The sequence below is a fragment of the Dioscorea cayenensis genome, chromosome 19, assembly GCF_009730915.1.
Source record: "Dioscorea cayenensis subsp. rotundata cultivar TDr96_F1 chromosome 19, TDr96_F1_v2_PseudoChromosome.rev07_lg8_w22 25.fasta, whole genome shotgun sequence".
NCBI classification, from domain to species: domain Eukaryota; kingdom Viridiplantae; phylum Streptophyta; class Magnoliopsida; order Dioscoreales; family Dioscoreaceae; genus Dioscorea; species Dioscorea cayenensis.
Genome location: NC_052489.1, coordinates 26,694,610 through 26,720,467, shown reverse-complemented (window position 1 = coordinate 26,720,467; position 25,858 = coordinate 26,694,610). Strand labels below are relative to the sequence as shown.

Sequence of the window (25,858 nt, the reverse complement as noted above, 5' to 3'; positions counted from 1 at the left end):
GTCGCGTTGCGATGGCGGCGCTGGTGGTCTTCAGAAGAAGAAAACCCGGTCGGTCGAAGGCGGTATCTATCAAAGACCTACGAGAGACGGAGACTCCATCAAGAGCACTCGGTGCAACTTGTTCGACGGAGGGAGAAGAAGATAATTTTGTCAAACTCGATGGTGTACCTCGTAGGGACGATCCTCTTCCCAAAATACATCGTGCTCGGTTCGAGCTGGATCGTTGATTACGTCGATGATCTACCGGCCGTGGGCGAGCGATCTGACGTAGGCGCGAGCGGCACTGAAGTGGCTTATGGAGGATATTCCCTAGCCAGTGCTTGCGAGTGCGAGATAGATGCGCTTGGAAGAAGACCAACACATGAGTGCGTTAAAGGGTTGCTCGAGTCGGCTTAATGTACGGTTTCTGGTGACCGGAGCGGGGAAGAAAGTCCGTTTCGTGCAGATCCCGAGGATCTTTGTGCTACGGTGAAAGTACTTGCAGGAAGCAGCGACGGTAGAAACGAGTTTGTCGTCGCTCGATGGAAAAGAGGTAATAAATCATGGAATGATGTTTAACATAAGTCTTTAATGTTTAAACATTTTATTTAGCGTTAACTTTAGTATTCTAGTTTAAAAATTGATTATTACTTGTTTAAATATTTTGTTCTCCGTTTAATTATATTCTATAACGTTTAAATATATAAACACTCTTTTTAAATATAGTTTTTATAGTTTAAAATGAATGATTTATTTGAAATTGTTTGGTTTACATATGTTGAGTTTCTGAAATTTGGTTCAGTGAATCTTTGAAGAAGAAATATTTATTGAGACGGCCAACCGACGGATGGATGCCGTTGCTCGGAACCACTTGGTCGAGGCGGGATGAGAGGGCGGCTTCTATCGTGCTGGCTGGGCCTCGTTCTCCTACTTCCGAGCCCCACCGCGCCGCGCGTTCCTCGGCCAGGTGAAAGCCCTCCCCTACCGCCGGTGCTAACAACCCCCTATCACGAGCAAGGGCGGTCCCCGATTGTGGCGGCCCACGACCAGCGGCGACCCCTCGGCCTTGGCAACCCCACCGGTGACATTAGGCGAAAGATGTCACGCAAGCTCTTATCTTGAGCATGCGGATATTGATGACGAAAGTTTCCTCGGCTTGTTGCTCGTGTTGAGGCTGCGGAAGGGACGTTCCGGCCCAGTGCTGCCATCCCTCGAAAGACGAAGCACGGACTGACGAGTCGGGTTTGCTGGCAGCGAGCATCATCGGGAAGGTCGTTCCAAAGCGGCCACATTCGAAGAGACTTGCGAAAAGAGAGAGAACAATCTGCCTCGTCTCCAGCGCGGTGACAATGAAACAATAGCAACACCATCGGCGGTCGATCTATTGTTGAGGAAGGGACATCGTAGATGATGTGGCCGTTCCGCATTTGTTGAGGAAAGGTCGTTGACTCTCTTCTCGATGAAATCCTCGACCCGGTGGAGCCAGCTGCAGAGATGCGGCATCAAAGATGGACACGATCCACGAAGATCAAGAACAAGTTAAGGGTGTGTCTCCCAATGATCTTTGTTGTCGTGGCACGGTTGAGAAGATCGTCGAATCCGTTCTTGCAGTGGCCGGTGGCAGTGGCCGACAAATGACCTGCAGCCGGGAGACACAATCCCACCACAACAAGAACCATGTAAGGATGTGTACTGCGGGTTGATCTGTCGCCAGTCGTCCCAGCATCGAGCGGACACAATCCCACAACAAGAACAACCATGTAAGGATGTTATGCAGTTGATCTCGTCAGCCATCGTCCCCGCATCGAAGGAAGATCTCTGCGAGACCCCGACCGAAAGCGGCAGAGAGAGATGATCAAGGCAGATCAAAAGTGGACGGGACGACTCGGAAAGCTTTTATTCGAAGAAGAAGAAATGGGTTGGCTCGAGTCGTCTTAACAAATCTGACGGGGAGTTGATGAGGATCTTCCTCAGACTGCCTACGTGGACGGGTAAGGTGTAAAGTTTTTATGATATTGTTTAAAGGTTTTATTATAGTGTTTAACTATTACCCTAATAGTGTTTAATACCTTTATGTTATCATTTAATTTGTCTACTTAACGTTTAATTATATATAATATCATGTAACAATTGATAATATCGTTTAAATATTTACTGATATGGTCTTATTATATACTATTATCGTTTAACCTCGGCAATGATCGTGTGGAAGAATACGACTGTCGACACTCACCACGCTGACAAATTATACTACTGCATGAGGGGAAGGAGATGGTCGCGATGATGTGATGGGACGCTTTCGTATGCATAATACAAAAGTCGTTGCAAAGAGCCATATCCTCTACAAGAAGCGCCTCCATCACCAGGCCATACTTTGTTTATGTCAAAGCGGGGACGGCGCATGCGACACATTATGGCTATGATCGGGGATGCTTTCGTGTGCAAATGCGCATAAGTTCAAATTGTCGTCCTCCAGATAATCATGAATGGCCACTTCCATATCGTCGTCTCGGACGATGATAAACAAGAATACATGCATTATTCTTCAGTGTCCGGGTACGATAAGGACGCGTTGGACATAGTAAGTTCTTTAATTATGTCCGATTAATATACTGCTTGGTATTTAAATCGGTATTCTAATCTCGACTTGCATATCTCGGCAGTGGAATCTATTCGACATTTGTGTGCGATATGGAGTTCAGCCAGTCGTGACAACTAGTACTCACTCGTGCACGCGACATAGAAACCCCATGCGAAAACAAGGAAGCGTCGATTCTTGGCCTAGCGTCATGCGGTTTATCGGCAGATTACTTTGGGGTGAGAAGTTCACGACTTCAGCAGACAGACGTTCCTTACCTCAGATTAAGGTATGTTACCCGCATACTTAAGGAGGGGAGGGCAGTCGGCGTCCATGACAAAGGGGATCGTCACGGCGGGTTAATTTTTGTTTTTGAATAACATGTCCTCGTATATCCGATATCGATTTTGTTTTCGAATGTAAATCGGACAAATTCAATTCGTTGTTTTTCGTGTTCGAAGAACATGACTTATATATCTCAATGTAAATTTTGTTTGTTTTTCAATTGTAAGGCGAGGTTAAATTTCATTCGATTTCATTTCATTGTTTAATTTACGTTGTAGTTGTGTACATTTTACATTTTCGTTGTTTAAATATACCATATATCGTTTAAACATCAGTTGAAATATTTCAAATTACAGTATATCCGTTTAAAATAACAATGTCTCTGTTTAAATACATTCAATTCGTTGTAAAGAGTAAGTAAGAGTTTAAATATGGAAAGTTGCCCATCAATACACAATGTTTCCACATCGTCATCGGCTTATTAACAATGCCTAGTCGTGACGAGCTTTCATTAGAAGATACGTCGATTGTGACCGGGATCCATGGCGGCAGGCTGCAATGTAACTCAGCGGACATCGAAACGCCATGCGACTGATCCTCTTTTCGTCTAGAGCCGCCCAGTCGCTTTCTCGTCAGGATGCGCCGAAACAAAGCTCTCACGATTTCAGGTACGAACACCGCCATCGTCGGGTATGGGGAATATAGCTTCCTTGTCGCCCGGTTTGTAATTATCGACGGTGAAGTACCCGCTAATAAATCGATGTACGTTGGTGTGCTGTCGCGTTATTCGCTGCTAGCAAGCATGTTTTGCAAGGGATACCATAAACTTGCCACCTCTCGACATGAACAAGTTCGATGGCGAGATCCACGAGTTCGTCTGATCTGGTCGATCACTCGTAACGATCATCGACCACAGCGACCAACACGAAGATTTCCCGGTCGTCCTCAACAATGATCTCTACCTTGAATGTATGCGGGCATAAATAGGTCTCCCGTTTGTTCGCTTGTTCACGGCGTTCACATAACATGCGCATCAACTCTGAACCCGGCAAATAAGGTTAAACAAAAGACGATGATGGTTAAATAATTCGTAAACATGGTTAAACATTATTGTAAATATTTAAACGAAAGGATTAATATTTAAAAGTCGAAAAAGTGTAATTAAACAAATATTGAGAATGTTTAAAGGGTAACACTAAAATGTTAAGTGTAAACCAACATTCGCGGATCTTATAAGTCGACCATTTTTCGCCACCTAGAAATGAGCGAGCTTCCTTGATCCAAGCATTGAACGACTCGCGACGTTTGAATACATCTCACCCCAACGATCACCTCCGAACGAGATAATTCGACCAATGCTGCATATCCGATTTATTAATCAACGTGATGAGCTCGGGTGATGTGGCTGCGGATTCATTCGAGGGTATCGTGAAATCTTTAGCCGTGGATGCCCACGCAATGCGGAAGCATATAGACCAGAGACTCTCCCTCAACGCCTTCCCAAGTCCGACATCGGGCTTTTCATAAAATTGGCCTCCAAATGTCGAAGAGCAGTATCGTATGGCGAAGAAGGGAAGACTCTCATCAATGCGCTCACTAGGCGTAATCTCCATCCTCGTGATAAGGCATCGCCTAACTTAGATATGAACCAAGTCCAATTGGCGTCGGGTCTCAGTTATCGACTATCATAGCAAGGCGACTGGAAAAACCATTGTTTTCCATCTTTCCCTCGTGGCACCTGATGAGTGTACCTCGATATTTTCCAAGGAGGTGGGTACCATCGAGAAATGCTAGCCACCGCATAGCCCTCTTGAATCCTGCAATACACGCTACCGAAAGAAAAGAATGCACGCTTTAAAAACGATCACCGCTCTCTTTCCACGATCGCAAGCCGCCGGGATTTGTCTCGGCCCACCTTATCCACATACCAAAGCAACAGATCATAGTGGAGATGTCAGCTGCGTCGAGGACCACTCGGGCATGCTCTTTTTCCCAACCAAGCCTTCTTGTATGGTATGTGGACACCATGTTCATAACGTGTCCTTCCGAATGTCGATGGCCTTGCATGAGGACGGTCCCTCGAGCTTCGAATCACTCGTCGCTAACCCATTTTTCGACGCTTTTCGGATGCGACGCTCGAACCCTATGCCACCATCGCAAAGTGTGTGACGGGTTGATTGTCTTGATTCGAAAAGTATTTTTGTTATACTCTTTTGATCGTGAAGGCGCCTGATGATCAAACCATCGAGCTAGCATTCCACGATCACTCGATGTTTTTCGTTCTTTATGAATTTGAAGTCAAAATTCTTTTTGATTGTATGATTTCGAAAGTACATCCTCGAAATGTTCGACATCGACAAAAGCGCTGTCCAATATCCAACGAAAAGCACTTCGAATGATCGGACGAGGAAGGAAGACATCCCACGCCGTGGTCACTATGGGAATGAATCGAGCACCTGCAGAATCCAATTCCTGCCAATACTTCGATCGAAATGAAAAGATCAATATGTTAGCTTGAGAATATAATGTTTAAGTGATAATGACAATATTTAAACGTTAAATTAAATACTTAGCAGTTAACTAATAATATAAACGACTAGTACAGAGAGTTTAACTCAGTGATCGGACATATTTAAACACTAATGACCCGCATAACTCTGGAACAATTAAAAGAGAAGGAACTTACTACGAGTAAAACTCGTTTTCGTTAGGATTCAGCAATGGCACATTTTCACATCTCGCCCGACAAAGATCAATTACTGACACATTTTGAAGATGGAGCTGACGCGTACCATCCACTGGAAGTCGACATCGCTTTTCTATTGGGCAAACCGTTTTATATCCATCCGTGTGATGAACTTAACCACGACAATAGAAACTTCGAGACCCCATCGGCTCACAAATCTCACTAACACCAACTCCCAAGAGTCTCGAGCCGTGAACATTAGGCACTCTTCCCTCATCGTCGAATCTAGTAATACCACAAAAAACTCTCCATAATATATCGTCGAAAACCAAATCAGTACTAAACCAAATGAAATGAAGAACAAAAATAAGCCGAAGAAGAAGAAGAAGAAGAAGAAGAAAAAGAAGAAGAAGATGTAAACAACAAACAGCAGTCGGATAGTGAACAAAAAGTGCATATATATATATTCGTCGACGATGAAGACAAAAAAGTGCATAGAGATTAGACTAGACGTGATGTGATTGGGTGGTATTTTTCCCTCCATCCCAAGGGCAAAAAAGTAAAAATATATGTCACTGTCGCGATGAAGACATATTATCATCGCTCGACATGAGTGTCTCGTTTAAACGTCAGGGTATTTTTATGTTTAAACGGATAGATATAGTGTTTAACATAACGATTACCGGTTTAAATAAAGTCTATATCATGTAAATAATACGTATACCATTTAAATAAAGTTATTTAACTGTTTAAAATATATGTTATTCTTTAAATTGAATACTTTCACTGACATCGCGTTGAAGATGGGTACTCTCACGGGTCACTGCTTAAAACATCTTTACGTATTTTCTTAAACACCGCTGTCGATTGTTTAAAAGAGTAACTAGAGTATTGTTTAACTTTTTCTATTGTTTACACGTTGTCATTGTTTAAAGAGTAACTTTTTCTTAAACACCGTTATCACTGTTTAAAACATATTTACATATTTTCTATTGTTTATAAATGGCGTTCTTTTGTTTCCCACATTGTTTTTATTAGGTCTCCGTTTAAATTTCGTGAAGTTCACATTCAAATAAGCTTGTTTCGCTTTTATTTATAAAAGATTTACAACATTTACAACGTCCTCTCGGACTTTGATCACTCACGACTCGACACTTTCGTGATAACGAAAACAAGTGCTCCATGACATTCGAATGCTCACTGCGGTTGCATAACATGCGCGATCAACTTGAACTCGCACTAACGTCATAACATTAAAAAAGGTTAAACAAACACATTCATGAAAATGACTATTAATCAATGTGTCATGGTCGGACTTAAGCGAAGATCCTGATAGTTAAACACAGAACGTAATAGTTGTACACCGACGTAATGTTCTTAAGCGGTAATAGAAAGTCTCAGTGATAAATATCAACCTCGTCTTAAAGGATGTTTCCGATCTCCCTCCTCTGAGAATCCTCCGCAGATCACGAATACGTGAAAACTTTCTTTTCTTACCCAAGTCGAAATGCTCGCTTAATTGCTTGCGCGTCGATCCAGCATCAAGAATCCTCCGCGATTCGTGCGATTATGAGAGCATTTCGACTTGAGCGTGAAAAAGATAGTTTAACTTGTTGCGTGATCATGCGACTAAAACGATTCTCAAGATAAGGAAGAAGGTTCACGAAACATCCTTTCGAGATAGAGTGGTTAGTCCGTGGGAAGAGGAGGACGAGGAGGAGGAGGAGGAGGACGATGATGAGGACGCAGCGAGTGGTTGTCCGTGGGGAGGGTTCTTCCCGGTTATTTATGGTGTGAATTCCACAAGCGGTCGACTCTTCATATCCGAGAAAAAAAGTTAAAGCGCATCGATGGGTCGACATTGGTCGATGAGAGCGAGCAGGGTGTTCAAATATTTGATGTTACCGTGCATAAGAATTAATGCCGTCATTAATTCTTATCGCACGGGATACCATAACCTGCCACTGCCGCTGCCGCTTTGCCAACAATTCAGATCGAAACGAAAAAGATCTCCATTTTACGTGAGACTTTGATAATTTACACGTTAATATTAATAGTTATACATGTAAAGATAATGTTAAAGCGGAGATGGCAAGTATTAAACGGATATGACAATTATTAAACATATTAGTAATATATTTAAACAGATAATAACAAATAGTTAAACATTATTTAAACAATAGTTCTTCTCGTCGTATACAACTTTACAGACCATAAAGCGAGAAGGCGACAGATGGCACATCTTTCGTGCCTCGACAATAAAAATCGACTCATGACTCATTCGAAGATGAAGTGCACTTGACCAATCTGATGGAAATCAATTTCATTTTCTGCTTTGAGAAACCGATTTATATATTTCGATTATGATAATGAGGAGAACAACAAGATGTAACTGCAACTCTCGGCATTGTCTCATCGAAACCAAGCGAAAAGCCCTTCGAAAAGGTTGAACACGATGTTATTTGGCGCTTTCCTTTCCCACCATTTTCAAGGCCAAAAATGGGATTTCACAACATGGACCCAGTGTTATCAAACCCGGACTCGGCCCCATGGTTCGACCGAGTCGACCATGACCACTGATTAAACCGGTCCGGTCCCCTAATTAGACCGGACATGTAATCAACTCCGTGTGACGCCAAAGTCCCGATGTGACCTACGGAGTTTCAAATGACCCAGGCGGGTTAATGCTTGTTTATAAAATGACATTTTCATCCTTTAATTTTTGTAACTTTTGTTATGTATTGGATTGAGTTGGTTTGATTAAATTTGAAATTTCACTATGGATTCATATGATATTGTGTTGTGTTTTATTATGTATGGAATATTTGAATGAGTTTGATATTAGGTTGAGTCTGTTATGTCATGTAGAGCTTGAATTTTGAAATTTTATTATGTATCGGTTTTAACTTTTATGCTTGTCATGTATTTTTATAATTTATTTTTGTCCCTTCAAATTATTTATTTGATAACAAATAATAAATAAATGTTATATATTATTATAGAATTAAAAACTAATTTATAATTTTAAAAATAATATTTAAAATAATTTTATTAACCCGGCATTGACCCGAATGACCCGGCGGTTGAGCCGAATGACCCGAGACCAAGCCTGGGACCAGGGTCGATGTCCGGGCCGGTTTTGATAACATTGCATGGACCCATTTGAAGTGAACGGTAGGGGGTAAAAGGGAAGTTAAACACTAACTGGAAGAATCGTCAAAGTGTGTAAAAAGTAGGGAGGGGTTTTTGGGGAAGTTTTGAAAATTACGAGGGGTGAACAGTAATTTCCCCTTTTTATTATTATTTAGTAGTAGTAGTGGTAGTGCTACAACTAAAATAAAAGTATAAAATCAAGGACGACGAAAATTGTGATAAAAATAATTAATTAAATATTTAAGCATCTTTTTGAATATCCATTAAATCTAATATTTAACTAATTATGTGTCACTCGTAATAAATATGTTTTTACTAAAGAACCAAAGTATTGTTTAGGGTGGTATTTGAGAAGTTTCGAGTTCAAAATCTTTTAAGTACAATACAATAAAAATAAAAAGGTGTTTGTTTTCGTTTTGTCAAAAAAAATAAATAAATATGTTTTACTATATAGATTTGATTTTTATTTTAAAAATTGTATTTCTCTTAAAATAAAGATCAATTTGTAAATACCCATAAAAAATATATGTATTTAATACTTTTGTGTTTTTATGTTGGTAAAATAATGTAGACATCATGAAAATTATTTTCTAAGTTAATGCAATGTAGACTTTATAATGTTTGGCAAAATAACATATATATTGAGTAAGTTTTCTATAAATATCAGTAAAATAAAAATTCTATTAATGGTTGTCTCAATCATTGGATTTGAACCCAATAATTGTAAATCATCCAATAATTCTATTCAAATAAACAGTAAGTTTAACCGTAATTATATATTGCCAAAATATTATTTACAGTCAAAAGTGAGAAAAATATTGTTATAAATACTGTGGAGAATTTTTTTTTAAAACCAACCAAGTACAATTCTTAGCAATTATTGTTCCTTTTATTACCGTCTCTCTCTTCACCCTTATTTTTGTCTTGCTCGTATTTTATCTTTTTAATATTTTTTATTCTCTTCTTCTATCTCAAAAAAGAAAAAAAAACATATGTTGTGCGACTATAAGCAAAAACATATTGCCATATATTTATCAAGAAATAAAAAAAATTAAAAAAAAACATCGAAAGCATTCTAGCGGGCTGACACAAATGCAAAGATGACAAATATATGTATATATATATATACTAAAGATTACAAATTTTTATATGTATATATACATATATGAATGCATGTATCAAGCTTAAGCTTAAGTGAAAAATAAATAAATAAATAAAAATCAACCACATACGAAAAAAAAAAAAACCATTGAAAGCACTGCTATATAAGTGTCTGATAACTTCAATAAGTGTCCGATAACTTCAATATATAGTTATCTAATATCTTAAAAATTAAAAAAATATAATTTATAAATAAATAACAAACCCAATAAGCACTAACCCGATTTGGCGCCGCCAACTTTCTATGTTTGTACTTCCTTCTTAACAAAATAGAGAACCAAATTGAAACACGAAACGGTTCAAACTTTGCGGCGAAAAAACCATTTGATTTTTTATTTATTTATCTATTTATTTTTATATTTTTTTGTTTTTTTCAACTTCATTCTTCGATCTGGCGATCATTCCACTGAACCTTTGCTTCTTCTTCTCCGATGATGTTTTTGGAAATGGGCGTTGAGGAGTGTGAGCTCTAGAGCTCGGATTCATGGCCGTAGTCACGAGAATTTTTTTCTCTACAGCGCTTTTTGGGAGCTTGCTTGAGTGGAAATCCCACTGTGAAACACCACCCAAAGGTTCCTCTCTCTCTCTGGATTGGTATTTTTTTGATGATTTATTGGTTGTAATTCCTTGTCTTTGTTGCATGGATTAGTGGGTGCTTGGTTGCGGAGAAGATTGCTATTGGGGCGTGCCAAGTTTGCTTGATGTTCGGTATCAGATTCATCATGGAAGGAGCTTTGAAAAGGTGATATTTATTTTTTTCTTCATCGATTTGTTGATTTCATGAATGATTTGATTGAAGCTGGGAAAAGATGTATTCAAAACCCTAGCTCACATTGAGTTGATGCTGGTTATAGACTTCAGTTTTTGTGATACCCTTGATTCATGCTGAGGCTTCCAGTGTTGCTATGATTTGTTAATTTTTCAAACAGGAGCCATTGGATCCTTTTTTTCACTGGTTGCTGATGAATTGTCACTCTTAGCAAATAGATTAAGATCAATGGTAGTTGCTGAGGTATGTGATCTTAGTGCAGTTTTTAGCTTTTTTTCCATGAATCTATGTTAAACTATGCTGCCTTAGCTCTCTTGTGATGCTGAGGATATTACTTGCACTATTTTTTCCCGGCAGGTTCCTAAGTTGGCATCAGCTGCTGAATATTTTTAAAAATGGGAGTGGAAGGGAAAAGATTTCGCCCTACGGTATGAATTAAAAATTTTTGTATACTTATCTTTTACTCAATTTTTGTTTTTGCGCTTTGTAAAAAAATATGATTATCACTGGATATGACACTTTACTTTTCTTGTTAGCCAACTTTATAAGTTTTGGTTGGTGTGTTGTCTTTGTTTGTGCAATGATAACTACTTTTTATATGCTGAAGAGTGTTGATAGCAATGTAGTCGTACTTAGTATAGTCAATACTCAAGGAATGCATGTTAAAGCTTGGCTGACATTTATAAGGAACAAAGCAATTGCCCATTCTTCCCCATTATAAGTGGAATTATAAGTCATTTGCGGATGCAGGTCTTGTTGCTTATGGCGTCAGCTTTGAATATGCCAATACCACAATCAGCTGCTGATGAAGTGTTTGATAACCTGTCAAGGGATTTGCGTTCAAGGCAGCAGTCTATAGCAGAAATAACAGAGATGATTCATGTAATCCATTTGAACTTACTGTTGTTTAAAATTTTCTATGCCGTGAATATGCTCTACCTTGCTTTGTTGATCACGTATATCTTGTTTTGCATGACAGGTGGCAAGTCTTCTCCATGATGATGTTCTGGATGATGCAGAGACTAGGCGTGGTATTGGTTCTTTAAATTTTGTCATGGGAAACAAGGTACATTATTAGTTGTAAATTTGCCTATAATTTGCCTTTTTTGTTAAAAGGAGATCATTTTTTTGAATGTGTTAACTTTTGAATCAGCAAAAGCTAAGTTTTGATATGTGAATGGCATTTTGATATACTGAACAGTAGCATAAATAACTCCCTACGGAAGCAATAAGAAAGGATTAAAGATCTCAGTTTAGTTGAAGAAGTAGAATAAGGAAAAGACAAATAAATGAAGAGAGATTCAACAGGAGGTGACTTGTTGTCTGATTACACTCGTGCTATTGTTCACACTCCTGTGAGGCTACTATATAACTTGTCAAAGACAATCTTGCTCATTTAAACTAGTAGTCTCAACATTTTGTCTTGCTTGTATCTTCTGTATTTGTTTGCATATTAATGCTAGAACTAATATTTATTTTGCTTATTTCAGCTTGCTGTTCTGGCAGGAGATTTCTTACTTTCCCGGGCTTGTGTTGCGCTTGCATCTCTTAAAAACACAGAGGTGATCTCATCTTTTTCCTTTGCAAACTCTTTTACTTCAGATTGAACATTTTCAGTTGAACTTTTCATTTATGGGGATAAGATATTACGAATTGTGGATGTATTTGTTGTTTATGTGGTAATTACCATTTTATTTTGTTTATGGGAATAACACGACAGCAAGATGTGCCTCACTAGTGCTAGTTGTTCACTCAGGTGATTCTGTTTATTTGTAAATCATGAATGATCAAGTTGTCCTGTCCTCAATAAATCAGAATACTATATAAATTTTAGAAAATTTGATGCCTTTCTTGTATACTGGCCTGATTTCCACCATGCCTGCAACAAAACTTGCAAATTGTTGAATATGAGAAGAAGAAGAAGAGCGCAGTGTGGATCTTCAACCACCATACTTATTCATTGATAATAAGGGTAGACACTTGTGAAATAAAAACAAAAAATAAAAAATAACAAAACCCTGTCAGACTCAATTATTAAAAGGAGCACTCCCCAAATAGAGAATCATGCTACACATGATCTCTTGATTGGTAATATTTCTTGATTACCCTTATGCAGGTCGTATCCTTGCTGGCTACAGTTGTGGAGCATCTAGTTACTGGTGAAACGATGCAAATGGCAACTACATCTGAGCAACGTTGTAGGTACATAGTTTCAGTTTATGACTACTCATTATCTTCTAACCTTGATATCTACTTTCGCCTTCTCACTACAGAACTGACTGGTTATTTCTTAATTTCACACTACTCTCCTATCAATGCGAACAACATTAACTTGGTTCTAAATAGATTTTGTTGTGCGAATATACAGCATGGAATATTATTTGCAGAAGACATACTACAAGACAGCTTCACTGATTTCAAACAGCTGCAAGGCCGTTGCCCTCCTTGCAGGACAAACTGCAGAAGTTTCAATGCTTGCTTATAACTATGGTCGAAACCTGGTTTGTTGTTTTGGTTCCAACATCTTCAACAGTATGTTTTTGTTCTGCTGAGGATGAAATTCACTATTGTCATGATGGTGCTTTTGATCATACCAGGGATTGGCATATCAGTTGATTGATGATGTACTTGATTTCACTGGCACATCAAGTTCACTTGGGAAAGGCTCTTTGTCTGACATCCGCCATGTAATGTGCTCTGATTTTGCTCTATTCTTTGTCTATATTCTAATTCTTTGAACCTTTGCTACTGAAGTGGAATAATTATCAAACTTAAAAAGGAAAATATTTGGCAGTGAGCATAGTAGGTTATGATCTAGTAAATTACTGGCTGAGAGTGCAGAATGAAGGCAAATTTGAAAGCCTTGTTGATAGGACTAGCATTTTTAGAAAACTGTGTTCCCATTATGAGGAGGTTGAATTGTTGTATCAGTACGTTGTGCTTCTTAGTCAAGGTCTGTTTTTTGGAGGACAGGTATTTGTGGCTTGATTTTGATGAAAAATGATACAAAGCTCCAACTTGGTATTTGGCAATGGTCGCAATGCCTTCTCTAGTCCTTTTTCTCCAATTTCTGATATCAGGTGCTGTGACGCAACAAAGTTGAAAAATATTTGTATTTGAAAATTTTGCATTCTGTTGGTTACCGCATTATAGATTGTATATCAAGTGTAATGGAATCATCCAAATATCATGTACTGTCAATGTGTTACTGATGTTTTTAAGTAAACAGGGCATTGTGACAGCTCCAATCTTATTTGCAATGGAAGAGTACCCTCAGTTGCGTGAAGTTGTTGACCGAGGATTTGATGACCCCACAGACGTGGATGTTGTAAGTAGATTATGTTCATCCTATTCCCTTGCAACAACATAATATTTCAAGAAATGATTTTGGTTCAGAATTCTAACTTCGAATACATTTGTAGTATGCAATGTAACTGCTGAGGAGAGTTATTTTAAAACAATTAAATATGCATAGAAGTAATAACTGAAGTCTAAACTGCATTGCAAGGTGTTCAAGAGCTTACTTGTGCACTAATAGTTGACAAAAAAAGAACAACAGATTACATTTTACTTGTATAAATTACAGGCCCTTGACTACTTGGGAAAGAGTCGAGGAATTGAGAGGACTCGAGAATTGGCTGCAGAACATGCAAAGCATGCCATAGAAGCAATCAATACTCTTCCTGAAAGCGATGACGAAGATGTTCAGATATCCAGACGAGCACTCGTAGATCTCACACACAGGGTTCTCACAAGATCAAAATGAAATATGAAACACTAGACGCTGAGGCAAAGAAAACACGCACCTTTTGTCTTTCATTCATAGGATTATTTCCTCTTTTTTCTTAATAAAAATTTGTAGTATTTATTATCCTGTTTTCCCCCCATAATTAATGTGAACCGTAGGAACACAATCAAATGTAACTTAAATGACTATTTCTCAATGTTTTTAAAACCTGACCGGATAGCGAACCGGTCTCATATTTGGGTCACGGGTCAGTCGGTTCAACCGGATGACCCGTTTTGATCGGACCGGATGACGTCATAAATAAATAATTATCTTAAATATTATATATATAGAATATATATATACATATAATAACAAACTTTATTATATTTTTAATCATAATTATCTTAAATATTTATTTTAATATCATTATGATTTTTATCAAAAATGGTTGAAGATTCAAATAATTAATCTAGATAAAGCAACAAATACAATTCCCCTAAACCTTTTATTTCTTAATCTATTAATCATAAATGGATGATGATAACTACATAAATTAAACAACTAATTAAATTACTAATTATGTGAGGATGAGACAAGGCATGAAAAAATTCAAAAACAAAAACTAGAACTAAGTATGATTAATTTAATTCTCATATTTCGATCATCATTACCATTAAAAATAAAAAGTATAAAAATAAAAAATAAATCCTAAAATGATCTATACCTCTTAAACAATTTACAAGTTTTCTTTTTAATTTTTCTCATACCTCTAAACTCCAAAGTTCCAAAAATCCAAAATAATATTTTCAACAAATCAAAACTCAAAGAGATCACGAAATAAAAAGAAAAAAAGAAAAGCCCAATTCATGCCCTAAAGTCCTTTCTTAAAAACAAAAACAAAACAAAAGAAAAACAAAAACAAAAACAAAAAAACAAAAAAACAAAAACAAAAATAAAAATTGAAAACCGGGTTCCATCCGGTTTTGGTCCGACCAGCCGGTTCACCGGGTTTGACCGGTTCAAAATTCGGTCAACATTAATTCTAAAACCGGACCGGGCTATGGGCCGGTTCCTGGTTTTTTCGGTCCGACCGGCCGGTCCGGTCCGGTTTTCAAAACATGGCTATTTCTTTTCCACCGTAAGGCACAGTGCTCGCTTGTTATTTTGAGCCAACTCTTTCTCAGTTATTGTAATTAACATTGAGAATGTAATGTGTACATATATATATATATATATAATAGTTCCAAACTTCTTTTCAGTCCTTGTAGTGAATATTCAGAATGATACAAGAAGCATATCAAAGTATGAGTTGTTCATAGATTCACATAAACTCCAAAATCAGAGCGAAAACCAAACAGAGTGACTACTAATCACTGCACTGGAAGCACATCATGATGTAACATACTCAAGACACCACCCATCTACTACTACTATCCATGTCTTCACTTGTTTCCTTGGAGTCAATCTGCAGGTCATCATCATCATCATCATCATCATCATCATCTTCTTTGGATTCCTGGTGGCTTCTGAAAGTCTCCTTTGCCCATGCAATAGCTTCATCCACCGCAGCATCCCCGGCGGCATCTCTGAACCCGGTGCCAGTTCGGTTATCAAGCTCAATGAAGTAAGAGCTGTCTGCTGCTTCTCCATCCTCCACCTCTACAACCACCTTCTCCTGTTCAAACTCAGCTCTGTTCCAATCTTGGTAGCAAGTGGGTCTGTTTGCAGTGTGATCAGGAAAAACAGAGGATATGACTGAAGAAGGGGAGCCAGAGTCAGTGTCAAAGTGAGAACAATCATCATCATTTTGAAGATGGTTGTAGGCAATGGTATCATGGAGAAAGGTTGGATCAAGACTGGTGCTTTCTGGAGGAGAGAAGCAGCATGAGAAGCCAATATGAGACTTGGTGCTGCTCTTGCTTCTTTCATGGCTGTTAGTGAAGCAGGGCCTTGGAGGACAAGGGATGCTCAGTGTTCGGAAGCTGCTCTGTTCTCCAACTGATACCGTTGATGGTGGTGATGAGTTTTGCCACCTTGTTGGGATTGTTATTGGCCTGCATCACAAACATAGACGAGAAAAAAAAAAATTTGGAAAGAAATTATTACAAAATGAGAGCTTTGTTTGGATTGAATTATAAAAAAAATATTTTTTTTTAATTTAGTAGAAGTATTTCTGAAAAAAAAAAAAATGCTTTACCAAAATAAATTAAACACATTTTATATTTTCTGTCATAACTAATTTTTTTGAAAAACTATTTTTTTCAGTTATTTTTAATTTTTTTCAAAAAAACCAATATAAACAACAAAATACTTAATTTATAAAAAATATTTCTGAGTTTTTTAAAAGCAAATCCAAACAATACCATAATAAAAATGTTTTATAAAATTTAAAATTATAAATATATGGATTTAAATTAGCAACACCAAACATTGAAGAGTGGGTCTCTTATGTGTCATGTCAGATATTTTTCAGATTTGATTGATCACAGACAGGTGTTTGATTAGTTAGATATAATTGTGGGACTATGAGAATTTTTTTTTTTTAATGAATATTCCTTGTATTTTCATTTATTTTTTAAAAAATATTATGAGGTGCTATATATCAAATACTAGTTTAATTATCTGGAAATTATGGAATAAATGAATATTTTAAATAAAAAAAAATATATAATGCTTTATTATTCATGAAACAATATAATGATTTTACTTTAATAATTCCAAAAATCAAATATAGTTTCCCTCCCTCCCTTTTCCTTCCATATAAACGCCAAAAAAAATCTCTCTCTCTATATATATATTTATTTATTTATTTTTAAATTTAAGATATCATGAGGGTTAGTTAACAAAAGGCGCAGACCTGAGCTTGGAGGCGAAGGAAGAGAGCACGGCATCGTCGCCGATGTGGCGGCGGAGAGGCGGGCTCACATCCTCGGAACTCAAAACCGACGACGAAGTCGACCTAGACTTCGACTTCGATCTCGATCTCGACCTCCGATCTCCACCTCCCGATCCGAATATATCATCATAGAACCCTCCTCCGTCCTCAACACCCTCCCCCACCCCTCGCCACCGGAATCATGAACGCCGGCAAGCTCCTCCCCGCCCTTGATGTCTGGAACCCGTACTCACCCGGCCGGAAGATCTCGTCGTAGAGCGACGCTGCCGGTTGCGGGGAAAAAAATCTCCCGAGAATCGCCGGAGTAGGACGGTCCTCGGCGGGCCGCCGAAAAACGTCACGGAAGTCATCGGGGTTGAGGTCGCCGCTGCTCCTCGGCGGCCGGTGTTGCTCGGTGGAACGCCGACGAGGGACCACCGATCCCATCGAGATCCTCCACGATTCGTCCATCTAACGGCTCTGCTTCTCTCTCTCTCTCTCGATCGATCGATCGATGAGAAGCCGGCGATTCGAGTCCAATGGAGAAATATATAAAGCGGCGAAAAAAATGAATTTTTTTGTTAGAAAAGTGAGGTGTTTGGTTTCGAACAGCAAAAGAGTGATTAGATTACACGTGTAAAGTTAATATTGGATAAAGACATGGGACCCATGACAACGAGAAGGAGTACAGTGTTGGTAGTCGTACAGCTGAGGTGGACGAGTGGTAGCGCCCCTCACCGACCGTTATGATGAGCGTGGGGAGGAGCCACGGGCCTGAGGATCAATCAGAATCGTTGCTTCATCATGTTGCTATTTACTTCTTAATTATTAATTATTATTATGGAAATAAAAAACTCTAGAGTCTATAGTGGGTCCATTTTTTATCAAATTAAAATTAATTTTAAAAATATATTTAGATTTTGAAATCCAATAACACATAATAGAGAGGAGCATGTTAGTAATTTTAAACATTTATTATTATTATTATTATTAATATGTGAGTGAATTTATTAAGGAAAAAAAGGGGGAGAAAACAAAGCTGTGAGCATGTGAAAAGGAGCTGAATGCTGACCCCTAAGCAGACAATGCATGATGTTAGAGTGGATGGACATTGGTCTCACACCCACCTTTTCATCACCCAAACTCAACACTCCCCCTTCTTTCCACCTTTTCAAAAAGCACCCTGTTTTTATTTTTTTTTTTCCTTTTTTTAAAACTTTTTCATTAAAGAACAATGAGCTAGCATTTCTTTAATTAGAAGATATATATATACATTCCTTGATTTCTGAAACCACCAAACTCATTATTTCATTTACTTCCCATGATTACATGAACTAATTATTATTATTATTAACCCTTATAGCATTTATATAAGATTTTGGCCTGCCATAACCCAGACAAATGGTTAAGTGTCCAATAGATTGTCTCCAAGGTCAATCATAAAAGAAAAGAAAGATGATCAGAACTTGCTACCCATCTCTGTAACAGTATTCCACTCTTGCTTTAAACTTAACACTTTGCATCTACATCTACATCTGCATCTGCATCTGCATGCACACCACTATATATAATTCATGCTTTAATTATTCTCATCACACTTTGACACTTGTATGAAAAATCAGTGCCATAAAAAGAAAGAAATAGGAAATCAGAAAAGTAGGGGAATGCATGTTGAGGTTGAGTTAACTTCATGGATGAATGATTAGAGAGCTAGGGAGCATGACAGCAAATGGACATTTAGTTATTGGAAGAGAGAGTACAGACAATGAAGTCAATACACTAAGCATATATGCAAAGGATAGAATAATACAGCAAAGGATGAAACACCAAAGTGAAACAGAAACAAGAAGAAGATGACAGGAGAGCTTTAATGGCTTAATGGCTTATATGATATGATTGCTGCCACTTATACCTTGTGAAACTGACTAAACGTTTCTCTAGTTTTAAACTATGACTTTACAATCCTTTTCTTTTTCCTGTAAATCATCGTGAGCTTTCTACATCCCTTTTTTTAAAATTATTATTATTATTATTATTATTATTATTATAAAGTGGGCTTATGTTTACATGCTTGTTCCATTAATTTTTGAGATTTTACGGTCTTGTTTTTATTTTTTACTGATTATATTCTTAGCTGCAAGCTTGTCTGGTAATTTGTTTATTTCTTCATCATTTTAATCTCGAGTTTTTCCGCATATCTTTGTCTATTTTTTTAATTTCTAGTAAAGTGTAATTTATTTATTCTTATAAAAAAAATTCTAAAATATATTTGATTTGAAATGACTAAAACCATTTGGATTTGTATTTGAAGCTCAATTTTCAGTTAACTATTTAATTAAAGAAATTTATAGCAAAGTCTAAAATTAAAAAATTTAAATGCACTGCCACGTGTGATCCAATGATAAACCCTCGAGTTTTGAGTTAGAAAAGTAATGAAACCAACTCTCCTATCATAAGGCTGTTTTTTTTTTACTTGTTTTAATAATTTTTTTTAGATGAAAAGCTCTATTATACTAAATTGTTATGTTTAAAAAATGGTACAAATAATAAATATTAAAAATAAAATAAAATTATCAAAGTTTGTTATGAACTGTTTTTTATTATTTAGTCCAAACTAAATGTTTGAAAAGACTTAAATAAATTTGAAAACATCATCCCACTATAAAGATAACCTATATAAAAAAGTAAAAATAAAAAGTAAAAATTTAGTATCACCATCTTTAAAATAGGAGATTGGCATCTCATACCAAACAAAAAATTGAAAAGGTTAAAAGTTGTTTTCCAAATTAAGGTTGATGATGGCTAATTTAAGTTTCACAATCATTTAACAATTTTTCTAATAATTTTAATAATTTTAGATGCTATAAAATTATCAAAAGTTTTATAATTTAATAATTATTATTTTTTTACAATATGGATAAACCATCGTACACACATTTTTTTTTTTTGAATGATAGACGACAAGCACCCTTTTTTTATGAATATAAACAGTACTAAACAGTACTGGAACCCGGCTGTACAATATATGTACAATATGAGAATAGTATAGAAATCACGGGTGAACATTGTATGAACAGTATGGGGAACAGTACTGTTGGAGGAGAGATTTGAACTCATGACCTCCCCCTTACACTTTGATGTTATATAAACAGTACTAAACAGTACACATATTTTTTTAAAAATTTTTAAACATCAATCATATATTGGGAGGAACTTATATGATAATTAAATATCTTATAATTAAGCTATTGTCACGGTTACTAGGTTTTAAATTACATAAGAGATGGTGAAAAAAATTAATTTTTTAAGAGAGATTGAGGTGTTAAAAATAATGGACTTAATTAATAATAAGGGAAATAATAATAATAATAATAATAATAATAATAATAATAATAAAGAAGGAAAATGACACATTCTTCTTCCCAACAGACAGAACATCCCACCACTTACAAGTGGCAATCAAAAAGACAACTGGAATGTCCATTCATGTTTCCACCCAGAAACTTTGCCTTATTATTTTTCTAGTGACATGTTTTCTGGTTAATTACTAGTCAGTTATGCATGTTTATTTCATGTACACACACACACTATATAGACAAGTATTTCAACATCATGCATTGAAGGGTCATAAAAGTTATCATATATATATATATATATATATTTTAAGGTAACAACGAACATCCCTACACATATCAAATACTCCACTATATTTTAAAAGAAAAAGTTAAAATTTAATTTTTTATGTGAAAACTAATCGCACAATCAAGGGTCTATATCATATCAGAGTGGTGGCAATTAACTTATTTTAGTGGTTGATTTTTTAATTATTTTATTATTTGCTATTCCTTTGGCACGATTTAACTATGAATAATATTAGCTTAGCTAAGTTATGATTTAAAAGGCATAAATGAGAACAACATGAGTAAATATTAGATAAATTCTTATTCATGGAAGAGTTTACCATATAAATTTTTATTATTTTATTTAATAAATAAATACATTAAGATAGTTTAAATTTTAAATACGATGGATAAAATTCCACATATATCAGTGATAAAAGGTAAAGCATGGCATAAAAAAATTATCATAAGATAAATTTGTAGTACAAAAATTTATACTTAAAACTAGGATAATAAGTTATTTATATTTTAAGGAATAGAAGCATATTCCTTCCCTTATTCACATTTTTTTTATCTTGGGCCTCAACCTATATAACTAGCGAGCCCATTCTGAAGCCCATCTTGAAATGTGATCCACGGCTATAGTCTTAACACGTGGGAAAATCTCAACCATTCAAATTCGCACAAATTCCATCACGGAACACGAATTTCAACGCGATTCGAGAGAATCCCCCGGTCATCGCGCTCCTATATATATATATATATAGTTCTTCTTCTCCGGCATCTTCCCATCATCGCGCAATGGAGAACGGGAACATCTTCGAGGTCGATCTCGCGAGCAATGGCAGCTCTTCGTCCCTGATCTTCCTCGGCACTGGGTGTTCCAGCGCTGTCCCCAACGCCCGTTGCCTCATTCAGCCATCCGATCCCCCCTGCGAGGTCTGCTCTCAGGCCCTCTCCGTCCCTCCTGAGAGAAACCCTAACTACAGGTGATGTGATCGTTTCTTCCTATGATCCTGTCTCATTCTTTCGGTTAGATTTTTTTGTTGGTTCTTGTTTTTTTGAGATCTTTGATTCCAGTGATTATTGTGTAGATCTTGGTCAGAGGTGACACTTTTATCAATGAGCTATGGAATTTTATGAATGATGAAATCTGGAAGTTCGTGAACTCTTAAAAATGTTTTTCATGTGTTTTTGGAGAATTTGATGATGGATTTCAACGTTTTCTTTTGGAATTTTGAGTGTCGGTGTGATGCATGATTTAGTTGTCCTCCATTTTTGTATGAATTACGTATCATTTAGCTGAATTTCTTTGTGTCTAGAGCCCCTTCTCATTGCTCTACTAAGACATTATATATATATTGAGTTACCAATTTTCAAAAATAGATATTTACCGACCGTGGAGATAGAAGACATTTTGATCTCCTGTATCACTGTGCAAAAGTTATGTAATGAACCTCTTGGAGAATGATTGAATTGCTTTTTCTTGCTGATGTTCTTCTCTTGACAGTTATTTGGCTTTATTTTTGTAGGTGCAATACTTCCCTTTTGATCGATTATTGTCATGGTGACGTGCACAAGTATATTCTAATTGATGTTGGAAAGACATTTAGAGAGCAAGTTCTTCGATGGTTTACTTACCATAAGATCCCATGTGTTGATTCTGTGAGTCTTACATCATATATATATATATATATATATATTCTGTTCTATGTGTTAATATACTAGACTTGTTCTCTTATATCATGATCTCATTCACTGGAAGCAAGCAAAAGGTGTTAATTTTAATTTTCATGTAGATAAGTTTGTGCTTATCTACAAAATTGTAATAATTAAGACAGTTCCTTTTTACTCAAATTATTTTTATTACATTTTAGATTATATTGACACATGAGCATGCGGATGCTGTTCTTGGTCTGGATGATATTCGTGTAGTACAACCATTTAGTCCAACAAACGATATTGAACCGACTCCCCATCTACTCCACTCAATTTGCAATGGACAGGTATTTTCTATCCTTGTTTGTGTTCCGATCGAAGTTAATCTACTTTTTGTTCATCAATGTTCACTTGAAATTTTGAAGGAAGACATTCATTACAAGAAATAACATAGGATTCTGGAATTTCTCTTCTTCTTGGTGAAAATGTTTGGTGGCATATCTGTTGTACTATAGTGCAAGCAAAGTGGGCATACAGATGCTTCCCTAAGATTTGTGTTTTGGGTAGAAATCATTTTTACTCATTAATTTATGCATGCTTAATGATAAAATTAATTTTAATTTTTTTGTTGCTTCTCTCATGAGTCATGAGCTAAGAGATGCATAAATAAGGTCTATGTTGGTTCTTGTCTATGAGATAACCTGCTTCAATTTTATTTCATCAGAAAAAGACCTGTGTGCTACCATTAAGGTTTCTCACTGTGCTATTTGGGAGGAGAGAAAAAATAACTGTTTTTCTTATAAAAATATTATCCAACTTCCATGCTTACAAAGGTGATGTTTGAACATCTTTTTTCTTTTTCCATGTCTTGTCTTATGTGACAGTGATGATTGTTATCCTATGCTTAAAAGTAACACTTCTTGTCCTACATTATTGAACACTCTTGAAAGAACAAAATTATAGCTGCTTTTAGATTCTTCTGAGTTCTGCTCATTGTCATGTTTTGATCCTTATGGTAGCTTGTGACATGGAATCTAACATATGCAGTTTAAATCTTTGAAACAGTCTTGCTGAAAAGTTTCCGTACTTGGTCCAGAAAAAGCTCAAAGAAGGCCAAGAAGTAAGGCGTGTTGCTCAACTTGACTGGAAAATAATTGAGGATCATCATGAGAAACCGTTTATAGCATCAGGCTCAGAGTTTGTTCCTTTGCCAGTTACTTGACTCGAAGTCCTGACTTGGTTTAATATTAGCCATATATGTTGTATCATTGTAATGTATATAAGTCATTGTTGATAGGTAATGCATGGGGAGGACTACACGTGCTTAGGCTTCCTTTTTGGAAAGAAGTCAAGGGTTGCATATATATTCATGATATCTCACGCTTTCCACCTTCAACTGAATATGGTAAAATATTGTTGTCTTAGTGACATCCGCTTTTCGATTTCTATTTTCTCTTCCTGACCATTTTGCATTTTGTTGAGATCTTGAAAAGCACATTCATTATGTTGGTTATTTCCTCGTAGGGATTATCATCATCAGCTGATTATATAACTTAGTAAGAAAAAGTTTGCTGATCTGACCTTTATTAGATATCATGAAGGACATAACATGGCATTGTGAATTGAAATCAATTGGTTTCAATTATTTCAAATATTTATGGTAGATATGGCACAATGCTTTTTGTTGCTAAGCAGCTAAGCTCAATGTTAGGTTGTTCTTGTTTCATGCAAGAAATAGCAAAATTAATTCAATCACAACTGGATCTTCTTTCCATTTAGCTTATATTGCTAATTCAAAGATTCTCTGAGGAAAACAAACTCTGATTAGGTTAAACACATGAGATTTTAACTTATGATAACCGATTACTACTGCTCCCTGCTTTCTGAAATTAGGTCTTTTATTCCTGGGAACATTTCAAACACAACACTTGCTCTGGAATGAAACAATCGCTATATAATTTTTCTGACTGTAAATCTGGTCTGTGTGTTCTCTTACTTCATGTTGAGCAATGATGAAGTTGAATTTACAAAACCAGTGGGAAGGATATGTCCATGATTCTTGCCTCTACAGAATTTCACCCACTACAGTTGCGTTTTCCTCTCCTCGAAAATCTTACCTCTGTTATTTGATTCTGCAGTAATTTCAAAAATCAGGAGCAGGGCAGCTGGATCTTCTAATATTGGATACACTGTACAAGGTTGATTATCCTCTTTTCCTTTCTACTATGTCTTGGGTTACATGGCTGTTCTACCTACCTCATTCTATTATTGGTGACTCATGAAACAGAACATTGTGTTACGTCAATCTTTCAAGTTCTTTTTAAACTATTTTTATTGGTAGATTTGCTTCCTTTTCTTTTATCTTTTGGTGGTGTTCTTATTGAAATCAAAATATATTTTATTAGTACTTTTATTTTCTCTTATCATGTAAATTATATATGCATTTTTGAGTATTTAGAAAAGATTTATGATCATCTACATTTGATTCCCATGTTCTAATTTCAGAATTGCTAGTTTTCATTGATACGCGATTAGTCTCATTTCCTTTGTGAGTTTCATCATCTATGCCCCATTTGCATGCAGCAAGGCCTGGTCCATTTTTTCTAAATTTATATTCTCATATGTGAGCAGGTTGGATCTCAAGCAATGTTCACTTCTGTTTGAATGGTGCTGGTAAATACCTAAAAAGTCAGGTTTTTTTTTTTTTTCATTTAGGTCAATGCCCTGATTTAAACACTCAGATTGATTTAAATTTTGAGATCGACAAAAATTCTCTTTTCTTTTCTTTTGTTTTGAGCTTTTTTGCAGTCTCTTGATGCTGTTAAGCGAATCCAAACCAAAGAGAGCCTATTAATTGTGGGATTGACACATGACTCTAATCACCACAAGCGAATAAATCCAGGAACTTGCTAGAATGGTCAAAGAGGCAAGGATTTAGTTAGGTCATCACTCTTTTACCCCAATGCTCGGCTCATTTATGACTGTCATGATTTGGCCTTTCACGTGCCTATAGTTTGTTGAAATGATCTTATTAATTTTCTTCGTGAGGGAATTCCTATTTTGTTTTGATTTATCATGTGGTTCATTACGATTTGAATAAGGTATAATATCTCTATAGTTATGTTTGCTTTGAAGTATTCCAATCAGTCAGTGAAGTTAATGGATTAGTAATTGATGATAATAATAAATAATGATATTGCTAATCACCGATCAATTGAAACAATGTTCAAGAGTTTCAATTTTCAGACTTTTATATTAAAATCTTCTCTGATGAAAATCCATGTGATCAGCCTTGTATGATAGCCGTATCCCTCCTCACATGATATAAACTGTAAATAGCCTTATCTCTGTTGCTCTACTCCA

At 36.3% G+C, this 25,858-nt stretch overlaps 1 protein-coding gene and 2 pseudogenes across 1 annotated transcript; 2 read left to right on the top strand and 1 right to left on the bottom strand.

The window, feature by feature from the left end:
- The first annotated feature begins 10,306 nt into the window (after nt 1-10,306).
- LOC120283329 (solanesyl-diphosphate synthase 1, mitochondrial-like) lies at nt 10,307-14,482 on the top strand. The gene is given in 13 exon segments (XM_039289981.1): nt 10,307-10,414; nt 10,492-10,584; nt 10,772-10,854; nt 10,969-10,999; nt 11,002-11,039; nt 11,362-11,493; nt 11,591-11,677; nt 12,102-12,173; nt 12,728-12,813; nt 12,980-13,112; nt 13,209-13,298; nt 13,841-13,939; nt 14,198-14,482. Coding segments are annotated over 11 exon segments (963 nt in total). The 5' UTR covers nt 10,307-10,414; nt 10,492-10,584; nt 10,772-10,839; the 3' UTR covers nt 14,378-14,482.
- A 1,156-nt stretch (nt 14,483-15,638) lies between these two features.
- LOC120249300 lies at nt 15,639-17,587 on the bottom strand (annotated as a pseudogene).
- A 3,986-nt stretch (nt 17,588-21,573) lies between these two features.
- Nucleotides 21,574-24,910, top strand: LOC120250151 (annotated as a pseudogene).
- The last annotated feature ends 948 nt before the right edge of the window (nt 24,911-25,858 follow it).